General features: G+C 30.1%; 1 protein-coding gene across 5 annotated transcripts in view; it reads right to left on the reverse strand.

Moving 5' to 3' along the window:
- Positions 1-23,498, reverse strand: part of LOC129968502 (A-kinase anchor protein 13-like) — a 248,961-nt gene that overhangs the window by 89,848 nt on the left and 135,615 nt on the right. For all 5 annotated transcript variants that reach the window (XM_056082447.1, XM_056082443.1, XM_056082446.1 and 2 more), the window contains one exon: positions 9,928-10,010. In XM_056082447.1, coding sequence (XP_055938422.1) covers positions 9,928-10,010 — 83 coding nt within the window. The remainder of the gene's footprint in view (positions 1-9,927; positions 10,011-23,498) is intronic.

A 23,498-nucleotide genomic window follows, 5' to 3' on the forward strand; every position in this document is an offset into this window, starting at 1 on the left:
ATGTCAGTAATTTTACAGAGCTTCTGTAGCATTAATTAAATAAAAAAAATGGTGGAATTGGATCAGAAAATAAGAGAACATTTTAGAATGAAGTTAATATGGGCTAAATTAAGATAAAAATTAGGAAATTAATTAGGATTTAATTTAGAATTTAAAATATCATTGCATATATCAAATCTGGATTTTTAAAATTCAGAAGTATGTCACTCGCACATTCAAATGATGTATATCTCCTTTTTCCTCTACTAAGAATATCATATGTTTATGTAAAGCTTTTCATGAATTACAGGAAAAGGATCGCTTCACAGACGAACTAAAAAACAGCTCCTAGCCAACGATGATGAGTTTGTTCACAAAAATACAGTACACTCACGAGTGTCCGGTTCGGGATTATCCGGCTTCCATACAATCCTGCTTAGTTTTCTTTTATCATAATTACATGAGGAAGGCAAGGCTTGCATTGCCAACATTGCCAAGGCATTGGAAGAGGGCATTTGCTATGATCCTCCTACGTGTCGTTTGCAAAATACAAGTTGTGACAGGAAAAGAGCAGCATTCAACTCGTTTTTCATTGTTCTGTCAGTGTGTAACGGACCTCAATTGTTGCCGCTGTTCCTGATTATAACAGCACAGTATGAACAGTATTCGTAAATTGTTTTTGGGATATGTTTAATGTTTTTATTTAAGTGTACCGCAGTTAAGTTTTCAAAACAGGTGATAAAGGAAAAAAAAAAAAAAAAAGGTGTAGTGACTATGGAAGAGAAACTATGAGCAATACAGTAACTAAACTCTGGTGTAACAGCAAAAAATCGGAAAATGTTTCTATGATTCACTTGGTCATGTTCAAATTCTACTTGCCTTGACATAGATGGAGGACTTAGTAACGAATTGGGAAAATACGTATTATAACAGTGAGTATTAGTATAAAATCTGTATTTTGGTGTGGGTGGGTAAAGAAATGAGTTCATAGAACTCCGGCCTACCCTTCCGCCACATTAGGCCAGATACTCGGGAGTGTACTGTATCAGAAAATTGAAGAATGGATCTGATTTGCCAAACCACCACTAGGGATTGCAATACCGGACCAAAATTCCAATACCGGTATTCGGTATTTTTTAAATCTTAATACCGGGATACTGGTTTTAATACCGGTATTAGAAATTTTGGAAAAAGAAAGAAAACACAGGTGTTTCTTTGTTTTATTTGCCAGTTTTGTTAGAGAGTGTAAATATCACAAAAAATAATTTGTAATTTATAAATTATAACAGTATGTAATCACAAAAAAAAAGTAAAGAAACATCTTATTTATTTAAATCAGAAAAAAAAAGTGTAAATATCACTATTCAGTCTGTGATACTATTACAAATTTTTGAAATGTGATCTTAAAAAGCATAATGCATCAATTGTACTGTCATTAAGCCTGAAAAGTAATTTTGTGTAAAAATTACCAGCTGACTATCGACAGTAGTGACATCATAATCTTCGATAACTCAACCGAATTCTTCTGAATGTGGATAGGTTTGTGGGTAAAAAATTGTAAGAAAATTTATTCTAAACTTAATCAGATTTGAATGGGTTATTTTCTTTTCTTCTTTTTCATTTTCATTTTTAAAATCATTATAATTATGTAAATACCATAAGACATTTTTTATTTCGGTATGCCTTTCTTCTGTGCGATTTCTCAATGTAATACATAATTCTTGAGATAGTGATGTGTGCTGTTCTTTCAGTGACTGCAACATGAAATTTATTGTTGCATTAGCTGTTAATAAATTAGAATCTCTCCGACATAATGCCTCAGTAGTCAGTTTTATTGGAAGTAGAGCTGATATAGTTCTGGATATTAGGTCGAATTCACTATCTGAAAAATTAATTTACAGGTTTAAGTCGATTATTGCTTTTTGGATTGGATTTCTCAGTTTCAAAAATCGTTCCATCATTAGGAGTAAACTGTTCCAACGTGTTTTAGAATCTAATATTAACATATATTCTGTTTTATTTTCAGTTAGTATATATTTTAGTAATATATCCTTTTTTTATAGGGGAACGTTTAAATACCTTAACAATTTTTCGAACTTTATAAATTATAGGAAGCAATTCTTGATAGGTTAATACTTCATCCTCATTAGCAATATCTTCAACAATTACATCGTCATTATCTTCATTGTCAATATCACTCTCACTCTTACTCTTTTCAAAGTTGGAATCCGAAGTTTCTATATCCACAGTATTTGGATTCTTCTGTTCTTTATTTTTTTGGAATAATACATCTATTACTCCTAATTGAATTCCATGTGCATAGCACAACTGCTAATTTGCATAAATCAACTTTCCAACTTTTTTCATAATTGTTGCTCCATCTATCGTTATGGATCCAATATTTTCTTTCAGGGATAATCCACGTTTCGCTCATTTAGATTTAAACAATTAATTAAGCCATTAATTAGCTAATTAATTTCGCCCTTAGGGAGACATCAAAACGACAACGTATACTATTTTGCTATGTTCGCGATATCTGAACATATAGTGGATACAATTTTAAAAATTTTTAATAAATACCGAAAAACCGGTATTTAAACTTGTGAATACCGGTATTACAAAATTGTACAAATGGCTCAAAATACCGGTATTCGGTATCCCGGTATTGCAATCTCTAACCACCACCATCAAGATCTAATTTCAATAGTTTCAAGTAAGCCTAAAACAGATTATAGGCACAATCAGTAGCAGAATTTTGAAAAATGCCATAATTAGGGAAGTGAGAGCGTAACAATATATTCAAGAGAGAAGACAATCATCTTTGAAACTATATTTAAGATCTATAAATACAAACAAAAATTGAAGATTATAGATTCATTGTAAATCATAACACTGCTGTAAAATAACGAGATAGTAAACTGTAATCAAATTTTCCAAATGCAGCAAAGTGGGTCTAACTAAAACATGACAGAATCCAGGTTCGACAAGATCCAGATACATAATGTATATTTATGAAATAACTAAAAGACAAGGTTTTAATTATGTACTTGTCACATGTATAAAGAATATAAGGTTCAAATTATAACTTCAATGAGCTTTTTAAAATAAAATATAATTCAAAAAATAATAAAATTTTGCACTGCGTCCACACAAGCAATTACAGCAATGAATCGCCTATCCTACGAACAGAAAACAGATTTCTGCCATTTAGACAGCCACAGTTCAAATAGTAAGAACAACGAAACAAAACCATATCGGAAAAGAAATAAATTTTTCCTCCTACCAAATCAATAGTAACTCAATAAAAAAACAAAACACCGGTATTTTTCAGCAAGATAAATACAATAGATATGCAAAGAACTATACCACACCTGACGACATGATTATGAATTTAGGGAACATAACGGACACACCTTGTTAGCAAAATTAATCCTTTTTTTTCTTTCCCCCTGTCTTTGACAAGTTCCTCCTCCACATAGCCTTCAACAGATTTAAAAGGGAATGAATGACTCAACTATCATATTTAGAAAACGTTAACAAAATCAAGAAAACGAAGCAACTATTTCATAACGCTTTGTGATACGAATAATAAAACCAGTTTATAAATAGTCTTGCACTCACCGACAAATTTCATATTAATACAAGTAAGATATTTATCGATGACAAGCAATTGTTCAATTTAGGAATTATGTGGAATGAATAAACTATTTTTTATCATGCTTTAAAACAGATGACTGCAATTCTAAATTGGTAAACACACAAATAAATTGACAAAAACTTTGTGGCGAAGAAATATTACATACATCCTTCAGCTTTTAATACAGTTAAAGGTCTCGGGTAAAACGTGCAAAGGATATATGAGAGAAACATCAATCAGTATTGGTAGTTCTTGGTTGAACTATCATCCATTCATCCTCGCATGGGACAAAATTGATGTGCAATGAATGGAATTTATGTATGACTAAATAATATTTTTAACCTAAGGTTCATGAGGTAGTGCACAGCAATTTCCTTGTTAAACCAGAAATGTGAAAGAATAAGCAAATTTTTTTAACACCTCCAGATGCACCAGACAAATCAGGAAAGGAAAACAAATGTTCACTTTTACAGCTTACTAATTTTTTTCTTTTTTGAAATTGCGTCATTCGAAATTTTAACAGCTTTGTAAATTTTTAAAATAACCGAATTCGGTTATCAAAACTTCCTTGTTATAACAATATATGAGTATGTAATGCTTTTAAACTTTAACGGCTCTGAGTAAATTATCCGTTAAATTGTTTTGTGAAACATGCCAAGAAAAATAATTAAAACAACTTTAATGTTGCTTTAAGTAAATGAAACCTTTACAAGAGAAAATTTATGCTTCAACATCTTTAGTAAAGCGTCTTTTTATATTAATATAATTTTTATAATTAGCTTTTTATATCGAGAGTAATACTTATAATTAACTTCTATGTAGAATGTAATATCAATCGTTAACTTTCCTGTAATTGTTTGCACGAGGGACAATTAATTATATTCAGCAATACATTTTCCAAATCGGGTTATTTGTTTTTTTTTTAAAAATTATTCCTAATTCTTTTGGGTTGAATAAGGTGGGGGTTCAATGTTAAATATTTTCTAATTTAAAGTATAATTTATTATAAATTAACTGCACAATTTATTCGCTATTTCAAATCCATGAGAACTTAAGTAGTGGTAAGAACAGTAGTGGTAAATCTACACGTTGTATCATTATATCCTGTGAAATATTTTTTAGAAATGATCTAATAAATGCAAGGGTTAAAACAATCGCAACATAGACAGAACCTAAATTTAAACAACAAGAATCAATATTAAACTCAATAAACATTTTTCAAACGGAAGCTACTTAATTTAATTAAATTCGTTTGGTAATAATCATAAGACACATATAAACATGTAGTCATCCACTGGCAAAGTGTTTCTATAGAGCTTACTACTTATTTTATTATTATTTAATTGTAGTATCTTGTTTTGAAGTAACATGAGAGCTATTTTGAGTTGGATCTCGTAATTTGGAACTGTGGTCAAATTGCAAGTTGACAGTGGAGCCAATAGCATCCCACATCAGTGAATGGTAGGATATTCTACATCTGATATCAGATTTAACATAAATGGCGGGATCTTGAAGTTTCAAACTTGGAGCCTTCTGATCAAGATACGGTTCTTCATATATAATGTGAATTTCATTTGTCTCTGATTACTCTGAGCATTTAAACATTCCAACAAGAACAATGATAATAAACACTATTGCATAGAGATCATCGAATATTAAATTTTTAATAAAGTCTTTAACACCTAAGCAGAAGCCCTACATGCTATATAAATATACACAAGTCCAGACAAGTCATACTAATATAGTTTACAAATACCGAATCTAATTGTCATTACTGGCCACCCAAACCGCGCAGGAAACAAGATTAGATTACGCTGAATTAGTGATGAATAGAGATCTGTGGCGGCAAAAACCACAACAGAAGGCAAGAAGCAGGACGAATAAACCATGATTCTCGAGAAGGGATGCGCGTTCTGCTCGCTCTGTTAAGTCAGCAGCTCAACCTTAAATGGTTTTAAAAAGCCTTAACTGCAAGAAGTCCCGCGGTTTTACAAACATGGACGTCTACTGCTTCGGCTGCTTTCACCTGGATGTCACCCTGAGTCTCGAAGCGGGCATGCTTCAATGGATCGCGATATGGATGGGACTTGATGAAAGCTATTAAAAAGTTCTTTTTATTTTTGCGGCTCCTGATAACTGAGAGTAATTAAACTGGGTCATTTATGAGATAATAGATACGACTAAAAAGCAATTTATGATCATTATTTCAATAGATCCTTTTAATTTCGAGTTTGGAACAAGATTCAAAGAAATTTCTCGTTTACACAACATTGCTAAATGGAGTGATATTATTGGTTGAATGAATTCGAGGAAACCAAGTTTCGGAACTACATAAATGTTTGATAAATCATTAATTTTGAAAACAAAAGCATTCATAAATTAAATAACGATAGTTATTTTTTACCCCTAGTAATAACTATTGGATTTTTAAAGGGTTTTTTTTTCATTCATTTTGACGCATACAATCATACTAAAACCATTTTCGCATCACTTTTAAATTAAAATAATTAGCTTTTTAGAAATAAGATTTTTATCCCTTTGTATTTATATAGCTTATTTTAAATAACCGAGTTAAAATTTAATGTTAAAACAATTTGTAACAATATTTTGAGATTCAAACTCGGTCAAAGTACATGATTAAAAATTGCTTTTAATAGGTAATAATTTAAAAGTCAAAGTTTCACTTTCGCTTTCGTTGACATGATAAGGCTTTTAAGTTGGTATTTGTTCTATAATCAGCGTGCTTTAAAAATCGATTACATAAAAAAATGTAACGATAAATATAATCAAGCTAATTGGAGACAAAACATGAATAAGCTGGAAACATTACCATTCTACGATGAATAATTAAAAGCCTCAATTTTCCATTGTTTTTTTAAAATAAATATTAGCACTTTAACTTTTTTTAGGAATGCGTCTATAAATCATATATAATACTTTTTTTTAAACGAAAACAGATTTATAAAAATTTTCTGTTAGGGAAAAAAAGTTTCAAACGTATTTCCCCTTTGTACTTAAATACTATACACACAGATTTAATCTATTTAATTAATTTCTGTTCAAAGAGATATAGCTAGAAATTTAGCACAAGTCATGTGATCAGAACAGTACTCGGAAGATAATTCAGCGCTAGGACTAGAAATTCCTCCTCTAAAATTTTATGTCATCATTAAAATTCATAATAAATTTAACATACAACTGCTCCACGAATACAATGGATCCTTGGGGAATTATAATATTTGAATATGAAGACCTCAAACACGTAAGTTCAATGTGAGGTAGTTGGTTTGAATATTCAAATAACTGATGCAATTATTCTCATAAATGGAACGATCATTACATGTAGAGCTGAAAATTAGTTTTGCCTTAAAATAGCATTAATAATTTATTATACAATCTTGGTTATCCAAGAATCTGTAATATAAAGGCCTATTTTAATATCAGTCTTTTCGACTATTACGCAAATTTCATTCAATTAATCTGTTACATGAAAATGCGCCAAAAGAATAATTTCATCAATGAATTATCTTGATGTAGAATGCATTTATATAACGTGGAGTTTATAATTCCATTTGCCGGCATGTTTATTTAAGTCCATGAGCAACCGGTTGGCGAAGCGTCGTATCTTAGAACTGACCAATGCGACACTGTGAACCTGAAGTAAGTCTCTAATTCAGCTCTAATAAACAGGAAGAATAACTTTCTTTGAGAACGTGCACAAATAGAGATCAGTGGAGTCCATTAGAACTATAGCAATACCGGGAGTTAATTTATAAGCTTGCTTTTCTCATTAAAAACCTATTTGATTGTTTTCTCACATTCAAGACCGGTGAAAAATGAAAGTAGAAAAATAAATGACAATAAATAAGTAAATAATAAAATACAATTTAAAAATTGGGATATTTAAAAATAAAGCTGTTTCTTAAGAATTGTACTCTTTCATGAAATATTTTCTGTGACATTGCTTGTTTCTGCATTGTTGAGCAGCCACAGTTAAGAAGTGTCTGGAAAAACTGTCCCACATTTGTGTTTCTCTTAGGGAAAAATAAAATTTAAACATAAAAAAAAATTATACCCTTATTTATACATTATGAATTTGTATGTTGCTTCCCACCATAGTTTGTCTCCTGGCAACAAAAAAAAAAAAAAAAATTACAATTAGATCTGATAGATCCTGAATGGATGCAGAGTCAATGACTCTGGGTTTTGGCACCTTAGGGAAAAATAGCAAGAATCTTGGTAGTAGATCTATCCTGACGTGAATTTTAGCGATAACATTCTTTGAACTGTCACGGAAACTATAAAAAGTCTGGAGACAAAACTAAATTCAACCAGTACCGAGTAGAAGACGTTCGAGAGGCATATATAGTCATGCGGTATCCTCTCTGAACGCTTAGTGTTGCTATGAATATTTCCTACCAATTTTCTACTTGTATGCTGCTGTGTACGCTTTCGCTGTGTTCTGTTGCCTGTATTTTTGCGATTTGAAGTAGAATAAAGCATCATTATTTGTAATGAGTACTGCTGCATTGATTTACTGCACATCTATTACATACTATTTTGAATTTCCGTAGCAATATTTTTATCCAGATGCATACTTTATTTTTTACAAAGGTTTTAAATGCAGATATCAAGTTTCATTTATTTTGTATAGATTAGAGGGCGATGTTATTATAACATAGCAATCAATAACGGTTTTAAATTGCATCAAGTTTTATATGTAGAAGTAAAAAAAATTTGACGGTGAATGGAGGTTTCAGGATTAACTGACAAAATATTAATCTCAAATAATGCGAGCATATCCCCTTCTAATCGAACAATCTTTGATTTATACAAATGTGGACATTCCAAATTTAAGTACATCTTTTCAATGATCTTTCTAGAAATAAAAACAAGCAACTAATTAGAAGAAAAGACTAGAATTTTAATTTTTTTCCCTAGGTAAATGATGATTGAATACTTTTGAAATTATCTATTAACTGCATCGTCAACCTCATACATTTGCTTTACATTCACGTTTTTCAACTGCAGATAAAACAAAGCTTTAGTTACAGAGTTTCCTATCAGACTGTCAAAAAATGAATAGCCAATGAATGTTGAATGGTCTTAATTTAAAGTAACATGAGAACAAGTTTCCATTGGAAAAACTATGTCAAACATTTTTCTAAAGCTTAATGCATTTCCTTCACATAAATGAACTGTATGATATTTTCCCAAAATTAATTAGCACTATTACTAAAAGATATTAGCACCATTATGCCGTAAATGGTTAAAATATGCAAATTAATCACTTATTAATTATGGTTATGGTTCCAAACAAGTGCTACAATCAGAAGCAAAAATTAGAAGTAGACAGATTAGAGTTCATTTAATGTGCAAAATTAAGACAGCTATATCAAGGTTTACTAGTCATATGACTGGATCTAAGGAGGATGTAAGTAACTGATACTTATAAAATAAAAAACTCATCAGTTCTGTTTATCATGTTCATTCGTCCAACACCAATTATTTACCCACTTTGTATGGAAATACTATTAAATCTAAAAATCAATTACCTAAGAATGATTACCTTTAGTTTCACAATGCAACAAATTAAGGTTATGATGTATTTTTAATAACAGAATTAAAAACACCTTAGTATTAAAACACCAATTTATTTTTTCTCAGATTATCATCATAGGAAATGAAACATTAATAACATTAATATTTATTTCAAAACCGTTAAAATGAAATTACAGATGATCCAGCCACTCAATAACATTCCATCAAATTCCGCATCAAACTGTGACATAACTCTGATTTTTTAAACAAGATTAATTAGTGTTAATTAGGAGTTTATGTTTAGCTTAGTTATATTAACATCCCGTATTGAAGCAACACAAGGGCTATTTTGGAACGGACCTTAATTTTGAACCGCGGTCAGATGACGAGCACAACATCTGAGCTGGCACCCCACTCTCCAAACTTCCACACCACACCAGCGGGAGGGAGTTTAGCACCGAAGAATTTAACGTGCACCAGACACGCTTACACGACGGTGCTTGGAATCGAGTTCTGAACTTGCAACCCTCCGGTTCCAAAGTCGAGATCAGACCACCGCGGCCCTACATTAATTAAGAAAATTCTCACGACTGGAAATTTGTGAAGATATTCCGCCTAAAATTAATCTTTATTTCAAAACTAAGGTGAATAATTTGATAGTCATGTGGAAATAAGTGTTATAGTTAATACAACTGCAGACAATGCAAAAAAAAAAAAAAAAAAAAAAAAAAAAAAACAGGAATAAAAAAAACTATTTCGATGCTACTCACATGAACCACAATCTGCTTAGTATTCAGCTCTCTCAGCCTTTGTATTCCTTCGTGGATGTCTCGAATTCTTCGCAGATTATCCTCTAAAAGAAAGAGCAAAATACAGCATTAACAATCAGAGAATGGGTAAATAATTTTCAGATCTATTAGTTAATATTCTGCAGAATATCTATGTCCATCAAATCGTTGATGGTTTAATTGTAACTCACAATCCGATTTTCTTACTCTGAGGAATTTTTACATAATTTCATTTAAATATCTTAATTTATGAATGAAGCTATGAAAAAAAAAAAAAATCAACGCGTTAAAAAATAGTTTTCTGATATGTTTTGCAACAATTATGATATCTGTAAATTTTGCCCCTCCTAAAAACCATATATTTAAAAAAAAAGTGAACAAAAATCAGATATTAAAACACCGCTTTCACAAGACCAAAAACATGCTATTTAAAAAATTAAAATTAAAAAAAATTATGATAGATTTACAACCGCAAAAAGATTCAGTGAGTACAAATTATACATTTTTATAAAAATAAAGTTTTTCAGCAAATTTATGAAAAATTTAGGGAGTAAATACCGGATCTTATATTCCCTCTCATAATCAGGGAACCTTAATTTATTTAGATAATCTAGTTGAATACTGCTTCTTCTCGGAGGAAAAAAAAAAAAGAAAAGAAAGAAAGAAAATATAATTTACCTAATAGCAATTTTATTGGTTTAAGCAGTTGACTTGGCTATCCAAGACTGACCTGTAAATTTATATCTATAGATGTTACCAGCCGCAAGGGTGGGTGGATGGGTCGAAATACTAACACAAGTTCTTTCACATTTAAATAAAATGCTATTAACTTTGGAGGAAAGGTAGAAATTAAAAAAAAAAAATGTAGATAATAATACAAAATATGAAAACATGTTTTATATTTTGTTACAAATTTAAATAATACAAAAATCTATAAAGTGAGCTAGAAAACGTTTGAGCTAAAACGTAATGACCAGGAATAGATTTCAATAACAGAAAATTTGAAAAAAATATTTCCCATCTTTTTATTATTATTTTTATTTGAAAGAAATTTTCGAAATTCCGTTTAAGTATGCGTTATATAAAAGGAATAATTGGCAAAATTTTCAGATCCATAGGTTTATTATTTTGTCTCAACTATCAATTCCTTTTCCGAAGATAGTTATGCTTGCGATTCCTACTTTTTAATGTTTTTCGAACAATCAATCGCCACAAAGCAAGACTTTTTTTTAAAAAATTGATTTTTCTCTCCTTATTATTTATAACCACCATATCAAATTGAATAACAAGAATTCTCCCATAGAACAGAATTCTTCTTTTCTTTCCTCGAATTCCGATTGATAAAAAGGTGCTTACGGGTATTTAAAAAGAACCCCGTTTTTTTGTTTTTTTTTTTCCCTCCCGGCGAAGGGTTCTCCCCCCCCTCCTTTTCAAAAAATAATAAAGATATTGATCTTAAAAAAATTCATATATTACATAAACTTAGGTAAAATTTCAAAAATTTCACCCAAACTTAAAAAAAAAATCTAATTTTAATTTATTTTAAATTTACTTTAGATTTTAGTATGTTATCACTATATTTACAATTCATTTTATAAGTTTTATTTAAACATGAAAAAACTGATTTTCATATATTTTCTAGCTCTCTCTCCGCCTCTTTATCCGGTAACATCTCCAGATACAAATTTAAGATGCCAGTTTTGAATAGCTAATTCAATAACTTAAGCTAATAAAATTGCAATTAGGTAATTTTTTCACACTTCAACATTTTTCAGGGAAATCGAACGGACAGCACAGGAATTAATATATATATATATATATATATATATATATATATATAATTTTAATTTCCTAGCTATAGAATAAAGGCAATGAAAAGTATATCCATCGTAACTAGACAAATAAATTTAGTTTACATTTGTAGAAAATAAAAAAAAGTCATATTTAGGGAATTTTAATACTTTTATATTAATGAGAAACCAATAAAATCTTGAAGGATGACAGATTTTACGAAACTACATAATTCATTTTCAAACAATAAATATCTAGAATTCCACGACAATTAAAATAAAAGAGTAAAAAAATAATTACTTGAAAAATAATTATTTTAGTCGATAAATAATCATTTAACAGTCGAATTGCAGTAGCAAAGTAAATGAAATATAAATCCAGGAAAAGGAAGACCTTTTTTTTTTTTATTTAATTTCAAACAGATGGAGAAACTCGTTTGCGAAATACGAAAGGCGTTTTACTTGTTTAAATGATTTACGTGATAAAAAGCGTAAATTCCGTACTCATCATTAATGTATGAATCCATCGAAGTTTTAGTTTTCCAGGATCTTTTATCTTTAATGCAAGAAAGCACAAAAAATGAATAAAAATGTCAGAAACACTTTCAAATTAACATCAAGATTTATAGCTGGACAGCTTTAAAAAAAAAAGGGAAACAAATTATCTTTAATTTCCGTTCCACGAGTCACCTAACGACATAGAATTTAATTAAAAAGGAATGAATGTGTAAATAAGTAGTCAGGGAGGACACTTAATTAAGAATTAATTAAACTGCGATCAGAGGAAAAGCATTTGCATGCTTGGAGAGATTTAAAAAAAAAGAAGGTGGAAAAAAATGAGCATTATGTTCTTCAAAGAGAAATGGAATGAATCAATAAAACTTTCGAAAGGAATTCTAAGTTTTCGAATTTGGTTCAAAGTTTTCGAGTTTGATTATCATGCCATTAACTTATGGAATTAAATGAAAAGATATACGAAATGAATAAAAACGTTATTCACAAAGCTTGTGGAAATATCAGCAATAATTTATTCCCTTTCTTACATCAAATAATGGTAACTTTAAAAAAAATTTAAGAACAAAATTAAAGAATACAAATGAATAAAAAGAGGTCTGATTTTCAAATCATGAATAAATATTTAAAAAAATTCCAATTATTTATATATAAAAGCTTTCAAAATAACAGGGAACTAAACTTCAGTATATTTTAAAAAAAATTTCTTTTCAGTAAGAATATGAATCCTATCTTTTCGTCACAAATACAATGAAAATTTAATGGAAATCAGAGAAATTAATCAAATAAAAGAAATAGTGATGCAAAATAAACTGGCATATTATACATGTGCAAAATGTAATTTCGCATATTATTATTTTCTTATGGTGTGGTATGAATTTCAAGCGTTCTTCTTTGGCAATAATTTCACAATAATAACCAAAATTTAATGGAAGCATCTAATGCTTCACGTGATTGCACTGTTTGCCGCAAGAAGTTCCGTGTTTAAGCATAATATCCAGACTATTGGCTTATTTTCTTTTCTTAACAATAAATTTTTGAAGAACTTTTATATGTAATAGAGCTCTCATTATAATTGTAATTATTATTTTCATATCATCTCAATACGTTTTAATACTCTAGAGAATGGCGGCAGGGCCAAAATATATATCTCCCTTTCAATTCTATTCTATAAATTTCTGTTTTGAAATAGCGTTTTTGTAGTACTCTTTAAGACTGGAGTCCGGTATGATTATACGGCACCTATCTATCCCTGTATATGCTGCTGATTAATAGATAAAAAATGTATTCACATAAAAAAAAAAGTAAAATAAGGATTAAAAAATACTTTTAGAATCCTCCCACCCAAATCATACCTCTGATCAAAAAGTCATTAAAACTTGTTACAGACGAGCTGGGGTGCGTGACGTCAGAATTGTGTAATTAGATGAGTATTTTGAAAAGTTGGAAGGCAAATCTAGCTGCGTTTCGTTTCTTCATAGCATGCGAGCGAAGATACATCATTAATGCAAAGCGTCCAGATGCACATTTATTGCCCCTTTCGATGCGCCGAGTTCACCATAAATGCATTTATTACAACGTTATTTTTCTTCCACAACCCGATCTCCATTTTATACTTTACTCCCTCTCACCAAAATCATTTGTCTGTCAGAAGCCAAATTCAGCTGCTAACTCGTCAGAGCCAGGTTATATACAATTTTGTATATAGCTCAATAAGAACAAAAATATTTATTTGGCAAAATTAAAATACACTAATATACTAAAATATGCAAAATAAATACACTAAAAGAAATTAACAAACACAAATTCATTTTTGAAGCTTACGTTTTAAGGTTTTAATTTTACTCTAAATAGAAGAAAGTGGCAAAAACTCTCTTTCTTTCTCTCTCTCTCTCTCTCGCACACACCGGAAACCAATCACTGACAGTTTGCCCATTCATATTTCTATATCTAATGGAAATAGAAATTCTAAATGGACTGCCACAATGATAAGCAATTTTTTTAAAACGACCAATTTTAGCATCCAATATTATATATCAGCATCAGTCCAAATGAGGGTAATGGGCACGGCGGTCTGCAGCGTGATACCAGTGGATATACTCCACTTTTTTCATGGCCATCACGAAGAAGAAAGTGACATTTTGTTTCTATGGAAACTGTCGCAAGGAGGTAGAGTTGAACGATTACTTCGAAAGATTTTTTTTTCTCCTTCTCTCCCTTACCAGCCTCTTCTTCACTTTGTTGGAAGCAAACGATTTTCGTCTCCTTTTCATAAGAGGAGAGAGAGAGAGAGACAGAGAGAGAAAAAAAGAATGTATGACAAGGAAGACGAATATCGTTCTGAAACGAATGAAAACATCTCGTCTGCTGTTACCCGATTCGTCCCATTCTAAGGTTCAATCCATCATATCAAAATGACAGCACACTGTTCGTTTAACTCTTAACTTTGTTCAAATACTAAACAGCTCAAGATCGATTTTTTCGCTCCCAATATGCTTAGCAAATAGATCGAAAATTCAAAAATAGCATATGAAGCTACAGGCAAACATATTAAAAATACAAAAATTCTTGCATTAATGAAAGAAAAATGGAAATTAAATGTCTGATGTTTCGAACTTATAAAATAATTTATTTAAGAAATTATTGCAATAATAATGAATAAAAAAAGGTTTATTATTAAATGAAACGAAGTCCATTCATGTGGCATTAGAGCCGGATGACAAACGCAATTACGAATACCAATTAGTTGTATGTTGTCTGCTACCATATAATGATGGCACATCTTTTTATTTTCAGTAAGATATTTTATAGATTTTTTAAATAAACTGGCGAGGCACTTTTGGAACTTGTGATGTATGAGTATAATTTGATTATATATAGGATCGAAAAAATAGATATGCAATATAACTGTCGTCTCTGTATTTCTAGTTATTTGAATCAAGCGGGGGAAGAAAAAAAAATACATGTATAATATGGGGGGGGGACATGCCAAAAATTATTAATGCAACGTATAATGCCCCACCCCCAAAAAAAGTTTAACAATATTTACTCTTCCGCATATAAATAGAAAATAACGCAACTATAAAAAAATTCGACCTCGAGATTTTAATGAATTAACAATAAAAAATTAACAATTAGCTTTAGATCTTTTTGAGCCCGAAAAATAATTTTACGAATCATGACTGATTGCCGGTCCAACAAGAACGGAATGAGTAGAATACATGGTTTTGGCCTCAAAATTGTAAACCGTTTTCAAATTTGTGAATGAGAAGTCTGTCAAGATCTAACATACCAGACTTCTGGGAAAAACCAATTAGAAGACTTTTGACACTAATAAAAATTCACTAATTGCTTGATTTTCTATTCTATTTCATTTCTGTTCTATTATATATTCAATTAAAAGTTCACAGAATAATTCAGAGGTGGTTTTTCGCACATGTCACATTCGGAAGACCTTCAAATTACCTGATGACGATTAGACTGCAGTGATAGCGAAAGCCCTTGTTAAATTTCTCTAATTTTTTACGTGTCTCTTTGTGTATTAATTTGTCCTTTTCTATGAAACTCTTTATTACGATGACTATAAATAGTTTCAATAGATGAACCTAAAGAAGAGACAAGTGAGGTCAATGTTGTTAAAATGATTCATCAAGGATGAGCTGAAGCTCTAATGCATCAGTCTTGAATTACATTTAATAAGAGGAAGCGCCATGTGCGGATATGACAGCTTGAAATTTCCATTTTTTTTCAATTCCTTCTATTAGTTCACCCTCTCCCTATATATATTTAATATGTATTTATATATCTTATTCAAATTTTCAATCGTTAATAATTTTTTTTTATTCATTCACTCAAGTTCAAATACATTTTTTTTAACTTGTAGTGGGTGACACTTGATGTTAATACAGTTTTTTTTCAAATATTAATTAATTAATTAAATTTGTCCAGTCATTTCTATTTGGTCGCTAAAGTCGCCAAGCTCTATTTTGTCACTTAATATTGTAATTCTGTCATATGTATATATATATATATTTATATTAATTGTAATTATTTAATAAAAAGTAAATAAAATAAAAAAAATTGTTGACCTAAGTATGAATTGACTTAAATTTTTCTTATATATATATATTACTTGTTTTCATTACCAATATTTGATATTTTTTGGTTTCCATAACTCATGGTGGTAACGCGCATTTTTCATTAAAAAAAAAATTATTCTTTTTTTTCCCCAACATTTTCATCATTTATTAGATCCTTTGGCGAAAGCCGGATCGCTAATCCTAATACTCGTTAAAATTTTCAATTAAATATTTTATGAAACTTGTCTTTTAATACCTTCAAGATATTTTTAAACTTCAAATTTTAATAGTCATATAATTCACACATACTATCATAGAGGCCTTAAACTACAATGCACTATATCTTTCTCTAATTTTCCGTCCGATCCAGTAAAATTTCTACTTTTTAAGTGGAAATAATTAAACTGCAATTAATATAAAAATATTTTTTACTGAAAGTAAGCCTTTTTTTAAAAATATGAGCACAGAAAACAGAGTCGTTCAGCATTTAAATCTTATGTGCACTACAGAATATCGTTCATAATTTATGTAATATCTCAAGCATTAGACAACAAAAATTTCTCAAATACGTCATAAAATTTAGTTTTACTTTCAAAAGCATTTAATGACGTCAATATAAATGAGTGTTTCTATCTTCGGCTATCAAATCTGATCTATTTATGAAGTTTTGAACAGAATAGTTTAGAACAATTTTCAACATTTCTATAATCTTAGGCCCAATCAATCTTGAGAAACTCTGGACGCTGATCGGCGAATATTCTTTGAGACAGTCGATGAAGTGATCTAAAATCACCCGTTTTTATTAATTACAAATCTATCCCCATTTATATCGGATGACTGATACTCTCATGTACATTTGAATACAATCATCGGAACATTATGTATGTTAATTAATTTCATGAAGTAATAAAAAACATAACTCTAATTTTTCAATATATCTCCCCCTCTCCTTTTGAAATTTTTAATAGCTTACTTTTTTACGCTATTTTGGATTCTTTTTCTCTTTATTCATAATTTACATCCTCTATTCTTAATAACGAGTTCCAGGATATGAACTATTCTGAATTCAAGATTAGACAATCTGGATACAAAATTCAATGCAGTAAACAGTATAAAACATATATATAGGAAACTATGTTTATATACCATATGGATATCAAAATAAATCTAGTTCATTGAAACTAATAGCAAATGTCACGGTTCGGAAGCTCCAACTCGGGGTTTTTTACAATGAAAAAAGATAAAATAAGTCCAACCGGAAAGAAAACGAAAAACAATTTTCCAGAGAAAGAGACACTATGAGTCTAAATGGATTCGGTTCAATGAATGCAGAGATGGTCAATTACACTTTCATATTCCAGCTCTTGGACACGGATGAAATGGCTTGCCGAGAGAGAAAGCTTTACGAAGAAATTCGTTGACAGAGAGTTATTTTCTAAAACCTTAACTGGTAAGCATGCAAAAATGCATAGCTTGTTTGATGGATGTTTTTCCTTATATCCCAAGACAATATGCGTGAGCCGAATTTTCGAAAAGTGCGGAAAACTCAATTAGCTCTGGTCTAGTCTTAACTTAATGAAAATTGTAAGGCGGACAATGAACTCTCGGTTCGCTCCGAATGTCATTAAAAATGAATAAGAGAAAGAAATATAAGAAATTCGATCAATTACAGTAAACTGATCTGATTATATCCTATTATTTATTGGTTATTATATAAAGGTTTTTTAAAAAAAATATGTCGCATTATTTGATTTCAGAAGGATAGCAGAAATATCTATTTATTAGTTTTAACTTGTAAACAGATAAATTTTACTAATAAATAGATCATTTTTATTAGTAATTAGATAATTTTGACTAGTAAACAGATAAATTAAAAAAATACTAGTAATAGATAAATTTAAAAAATACTAGTAATAGATAAATTTTATTAGTTTTTCCCATATTTAAAGTATTATATTACACCATCTTACATCACTGTTAGAATTTCAAAGCTTTCTACATTTTTAAATAAAACTTCCTGGTTTATTCAAACTATTAAAAAAACAGATGGAATATTAAAAAATATATACCTATAATCATGGCTTTTGCACTAAGGATGATCTCACTCTAGAAATTCTATCTAGCTCATGGTATATCACATTCTAGCATGTCGTTGAATTATTTCTTCTACGCTCTCTCTAAAATTTGAACCTTATCATAGCGAATATAATTATAAAAAGCAATAACCGAAAACCTGTTTCAACTGAATTGGAACAAATCTCTAAAGAAGGGAAGTGGGTTATAAATATGTAAATGCAATAATGCTTAGAAACAAAAATTTTAACATTGAAAGTCAGAGGTTTTGACTAATAACGACTCATCAGAATAAACTAAATATGGCAACAATGTCGAGATCTATCAATTTATCTATCTATTTATATGTATATATAATGTACCATAATCATATATTATGGTACAAAAATAATTTTCTCGCTATTTTAAAATTAAAAAAAAAATACTGCCTTATTAATAATATCAATTTAAGCGTCGAACAAATTTTATTTGAATTCTCACAATTCTTTTTTTTTTTTTTTTTTTAATTTGCACAATTTTTAACAACTTTTTTACATTGATGCAGTAAAAAATGACACCTTTTTCATTGTTTAATCAAATACATAATCGTATTTGATATCCACTGGTAAAAAGTATCTTCCACTGGTAAAAAGAAACTAAAAGAAATAAGAAATAAACCAACTAAAGAAATAAGATTCAATTTATTATCCCTTCACATCATCTGAGAAATAAAAAAAAGGGAAGTTATAATACTGCAAAGACATTGGACATTACTTTTTTAATAGCATTATAATGCCAAGAAATATGAATTCATTAGGAGATTTACAGAATAAACAGAACAAATGCAAGGTTATTGAAATAGTTTAATACCTATCACAATTTGATGGTTTGAAATACTTTATTGAGAGAATCATGAACATCATGCTAAATATGAGCAATTTAACAGAAACTGAACACACCCAATATCCCCTTCAAACCAGTTCGTCGCAAAAAGAGGCAAATATATGATAGAAGCATACAATCAGAATGTTTATTTATTTTTTACAATTTAAACATTGATAAATGATTTTCAATATTTTATTGTTTACATACCAATAACGTTAAACAAAATGCTGCTACATTTTGTTTTATATTAATCTCTTACATATTGCGTTTTCACCCACTTTCCAATTTCTTATGTATAACCCAAAAATACGCCTACACCAGGTTAAAAACCTATCTAGAAGTTTCCATTTCAGAATTATAGTGTTTACTTATAAATAGACGTCATTTTTTTTTTCAAGATTAGGAGGAGGATTTAAAGGACTTCTTAAACGTCCAGATTCATCAAATTGACGAGGTCGAATTTTTTTGACATTTATATTATTCTCCCTTCATATACTTCATATATGAGAAAACAAATATTATTTCAAGGAAGAAGAAGAAGAAGATTCCGAAAATCACGATTGATTGCATTTTAAAAGCAATATTCCGCCTTTCCATCAGACTCCCCACTAAAAGCCAAATCCTTTTCTAATGCGGCCACAGCTGTCAAACAGCGCTGTCATACCAGCAGACAATGGCACTGTTCACATTATCCCTTCGAAAGGAACGCCCTCCTCAAAAGATTATGACACTTTTATCAATTTGGATGAGCGGCGGTCCTCTTCCGTGATCGAGGGCTTTTAGCAAAGGGAACAGAATGCTTTTAGATGTTGATATTTTAGGGCAAGAGAGAAACAGTTTGTTAAACGTCTATATATATATACACACAAAACATATCGAAAATTTAAGGTGCGGTGTAAAAAGGAAAAAGGCGTTAAAGTGGAAGCGAAGGCACCTGAAGTTAGAGTACTAGGGAAAAAAAAAAATCCTAACATTTTGCATCTCTGGGATAGAAATGAATCCCCTTCTCCCCATTTTTAAAATGGACATATCGTAAATCAAATCCAAGAAAGTTTAAAAGTGAAGTCGTAAATCAAGTTTAAGAATGTAGCAGGAACTGGGGGGGGGGAGTGACAAAACAGAAGCTGATTTATTTAGAGAAAAATGATGCTAATAGAAAACGATTATACGCTATTGCAATTCGTGATGGATGTTTAGAAAAAGCGTTTATAATTATGCATTATGTAACAACATAAAATACCCAGTATCGTAAAATATGAGATTTCTGACAAAGATGTGTAGTAAATCTCTAGTATGCGAGCACCATTTTTTCGACTCCATCTGCTTTTATCAGAGTACTACTATACGTTTTTTCAAATTCGCAGAAGTGGATTTTAATAATGGAGAACTAGGCCCTTATAAAAGGAGTCTTATATACTCTGTATGACTTTCTAATCTTGGAATTGTAACATGCCGTCATATTGAATTCCTTTCCCAACTACGATCCTGCCATTCTGGAATAGGGGAACTAAACTTTTATTTATATACTCTGAGAAGGTAAACAGCTAAATACTAATCATGCACAATCTGTTTTCAAAATGTTATGAATGAAATTCATTCCTCATTTGGAATAGAAGGCTTAAAGGGTGGTCGATCTCACTATTTGCATACATCCAGCGTTATTTAAGGGAAATATTTTGGATCCCACGAATGTTTCACATAACTTAGCTTACAATTATATAATTTGCTGATTTTTTTAGCATACCAATTATATATATATATATATATGAAGCATATATAACTAGAGTAACAACTCTTGTAGTTGTAAAGAGTCAGTACTTACACTGTCGCTAAACAAGATAAAAGTTTAAGGGCTGTCACGATAATGAACTTACTTATAATTTCTTTCTGATTTCTTTCAACCAATAGTTTTTCAATAGATAAATTTTTATAGACATTTGCATAATTAACATCAGTTAATCTCTTCTTTTAGGCTAGTCCTTTTTTATTCCTAAATAATTAAAATCGTCTATTTCTATGTCATACTTTAATTTCTTTCGTTCTAGTTTCTCTTTGTTAATCTGCTCTGAAGGCAATCCATTTTATAAAATGATGGAGTCCTTAGTACTTATAGTTTCTGAATTTTTAGTAATTCAATTGAAAGGGTATTATTTAAAATTCTACTTCTATTTTTAGAGAAAGAAAATGAAAATTTCGTTGAATTGAGAATGAAGTCTAAAAAAGCAGTTTGCAGAATGAACAAGCATAAAAGTCTATAAATAATATAAACCTCTCTCATCGTGGTCAAATCGCTAATTTGTCAGCCGTTAGTGATAGGCAGATATTGAGAAAAATATTAATAATAATTAATGACGATGATGTCGTGTTCGCTTACCACGGAAAGGCGATGCAGTAGCATCTGAGGGTATTAATAATAATTAAAAGCATTAAATGATGACGTACAGAATGTTATGTTATTTAACTCAATAAATGAAAAACTACTGTTTTTATTTTTATACAATCTTCTAGTTCTATTGCAGTTATATTTACTAAAACATTTTCGGCACGATGATATTTTAAATTTAAAAAAAAAAAATCACTTTTCTAGGACAAAAATGAACCAATTTATAAAGTCTGTAACATCATAAATTTAGACCAATCAATGTACACTATATTATTGGTTTGATGAATTTATGACATTTTAGAGGCAGCCATTGAAATGTCTAAAATAGGTACAGTAGACTACCGATTATCCGCGGGTGGATTATCCGCGGCCCGGATTATCCGCGCTTGCCGTACTAAGTTTTTTTTTTTTTTTTTTTTTTTTCTTCCAAGCAAAGAGAAAATGCTTCCAAAGCAAGAAGCAAACACAAATGACTGATTACTTCAAAAAGGTGTTGTTTACAGTTATGCTTTTGTAATTACGTAATACATTATAGTATTAAAACAGTACATATGTATTCATTTTTCTCTGTATCCTTGACGCCTCTCGTAAATACAAAGCACTTTTCTGTTTTCATTAACAAAATGCATTTTAGGTTAGTTTTGAGTGATATACTAAAATAGTAAGCGTTAGTTAAACATTTCCTGCTGTTTATTTTACGTTTTATTGTACATAAAACGATTTTTCAGAATTGGAATGTTTGTTTTCTCTTTTGCTATACCCGTTTTTAGCTTTTTTCGGATTATCCGCGATTTTTGTTATCCGCGGCGGCCGCGCCACCCAATTCCACGGATAATCGGGAGTGTACTGTATATTCAAAAGCGTCTAACTCAGCCAGTTTTAGCTGCAATAGTGCAACTTTTTTTTTTGGAGGGGGGGGGTCATAAAATGTTAGTGTATTAAGAATATTTTACTAAATATGATCACAAGTCGGTATAAAATAGTAACGATTGTGATAGATCAATTACTAATTCACAACATAAAATATTATTCTTTGTGTCTTTTAGATCATTTTTTAGAATGGTGTCTATTCCTATCTTCAACGGATTAAAAATTAGTTATTACATCACCTAGCATAAAGATGCTAGTGTTGAAGTCTAATTTATAAATTAAGACTAAATAAAAGTACATGAACAATATGTCAAATTTATTACGTCAAATACATGCTACAGATTTCAAATTTTTGTTTTACTCTCACCTTTAAGCGCATTGAACAATTCGTAACTGAAGAAGCACTGTATTTATGCAATGCAATAATTTTCTTTTTTTTTAATTAAAACAAAAAGTCATAGTTAATTAACTTTTTAAGCGCAATTCGCTTGTTATTTCATTACTAGCCTTTCACCTTTCAGTTTAAGGCCATCAGCATTCACATTTGCAAAATGTAGTAAAATAAATAAACCAACATCAATACAGAAAAAGCAATCTTTTATAAACAATATTAAACAGGAATATCCCAATAAGCGGTACATTACTAAAAAAAAGTTGTCAAGTAAAAAAGATGTTTGTGAAACTAAGCAGAAAAAAAAAAAAAATTTAAAAAGTCATCGGTTTCCCTTGAGCTTTAATTATTTGAATTTCTGTGCGGTGAATTCAAGAAAGGTGGAGGATTTCTAAATTGGGAGGAGTGGGGTAAGGGGGAGGAGAGAGAAGGGATGACTAAGCTAGTCGATCAAGAAGCGGAGGTTCATTTTCCAAGATTTCGCGGTCTGGTAGTCACGGATAGATCAAAACACGGTTCTCTTTCAAAAGTGAGGTGCGTAATGGGGAAAAGAAAAGGGAAAAAAGATTTTAAAAAGAACGAAAATTATG

The sequence above is a fragment of the Argiope bruennichi genome, chromosome 5 (assembly GCF_947563725.1).
Source record: "Argiope bruennichi chromosome 5, qqArgBrue1.1, whole genome shotgun sequence".
NCBI classification, from domain to species: Eukaryota; Metazoa; Arthropoda; class Arachnida; order Araneae; family Araneidae; genus Argiope; species Argiope bruennichi.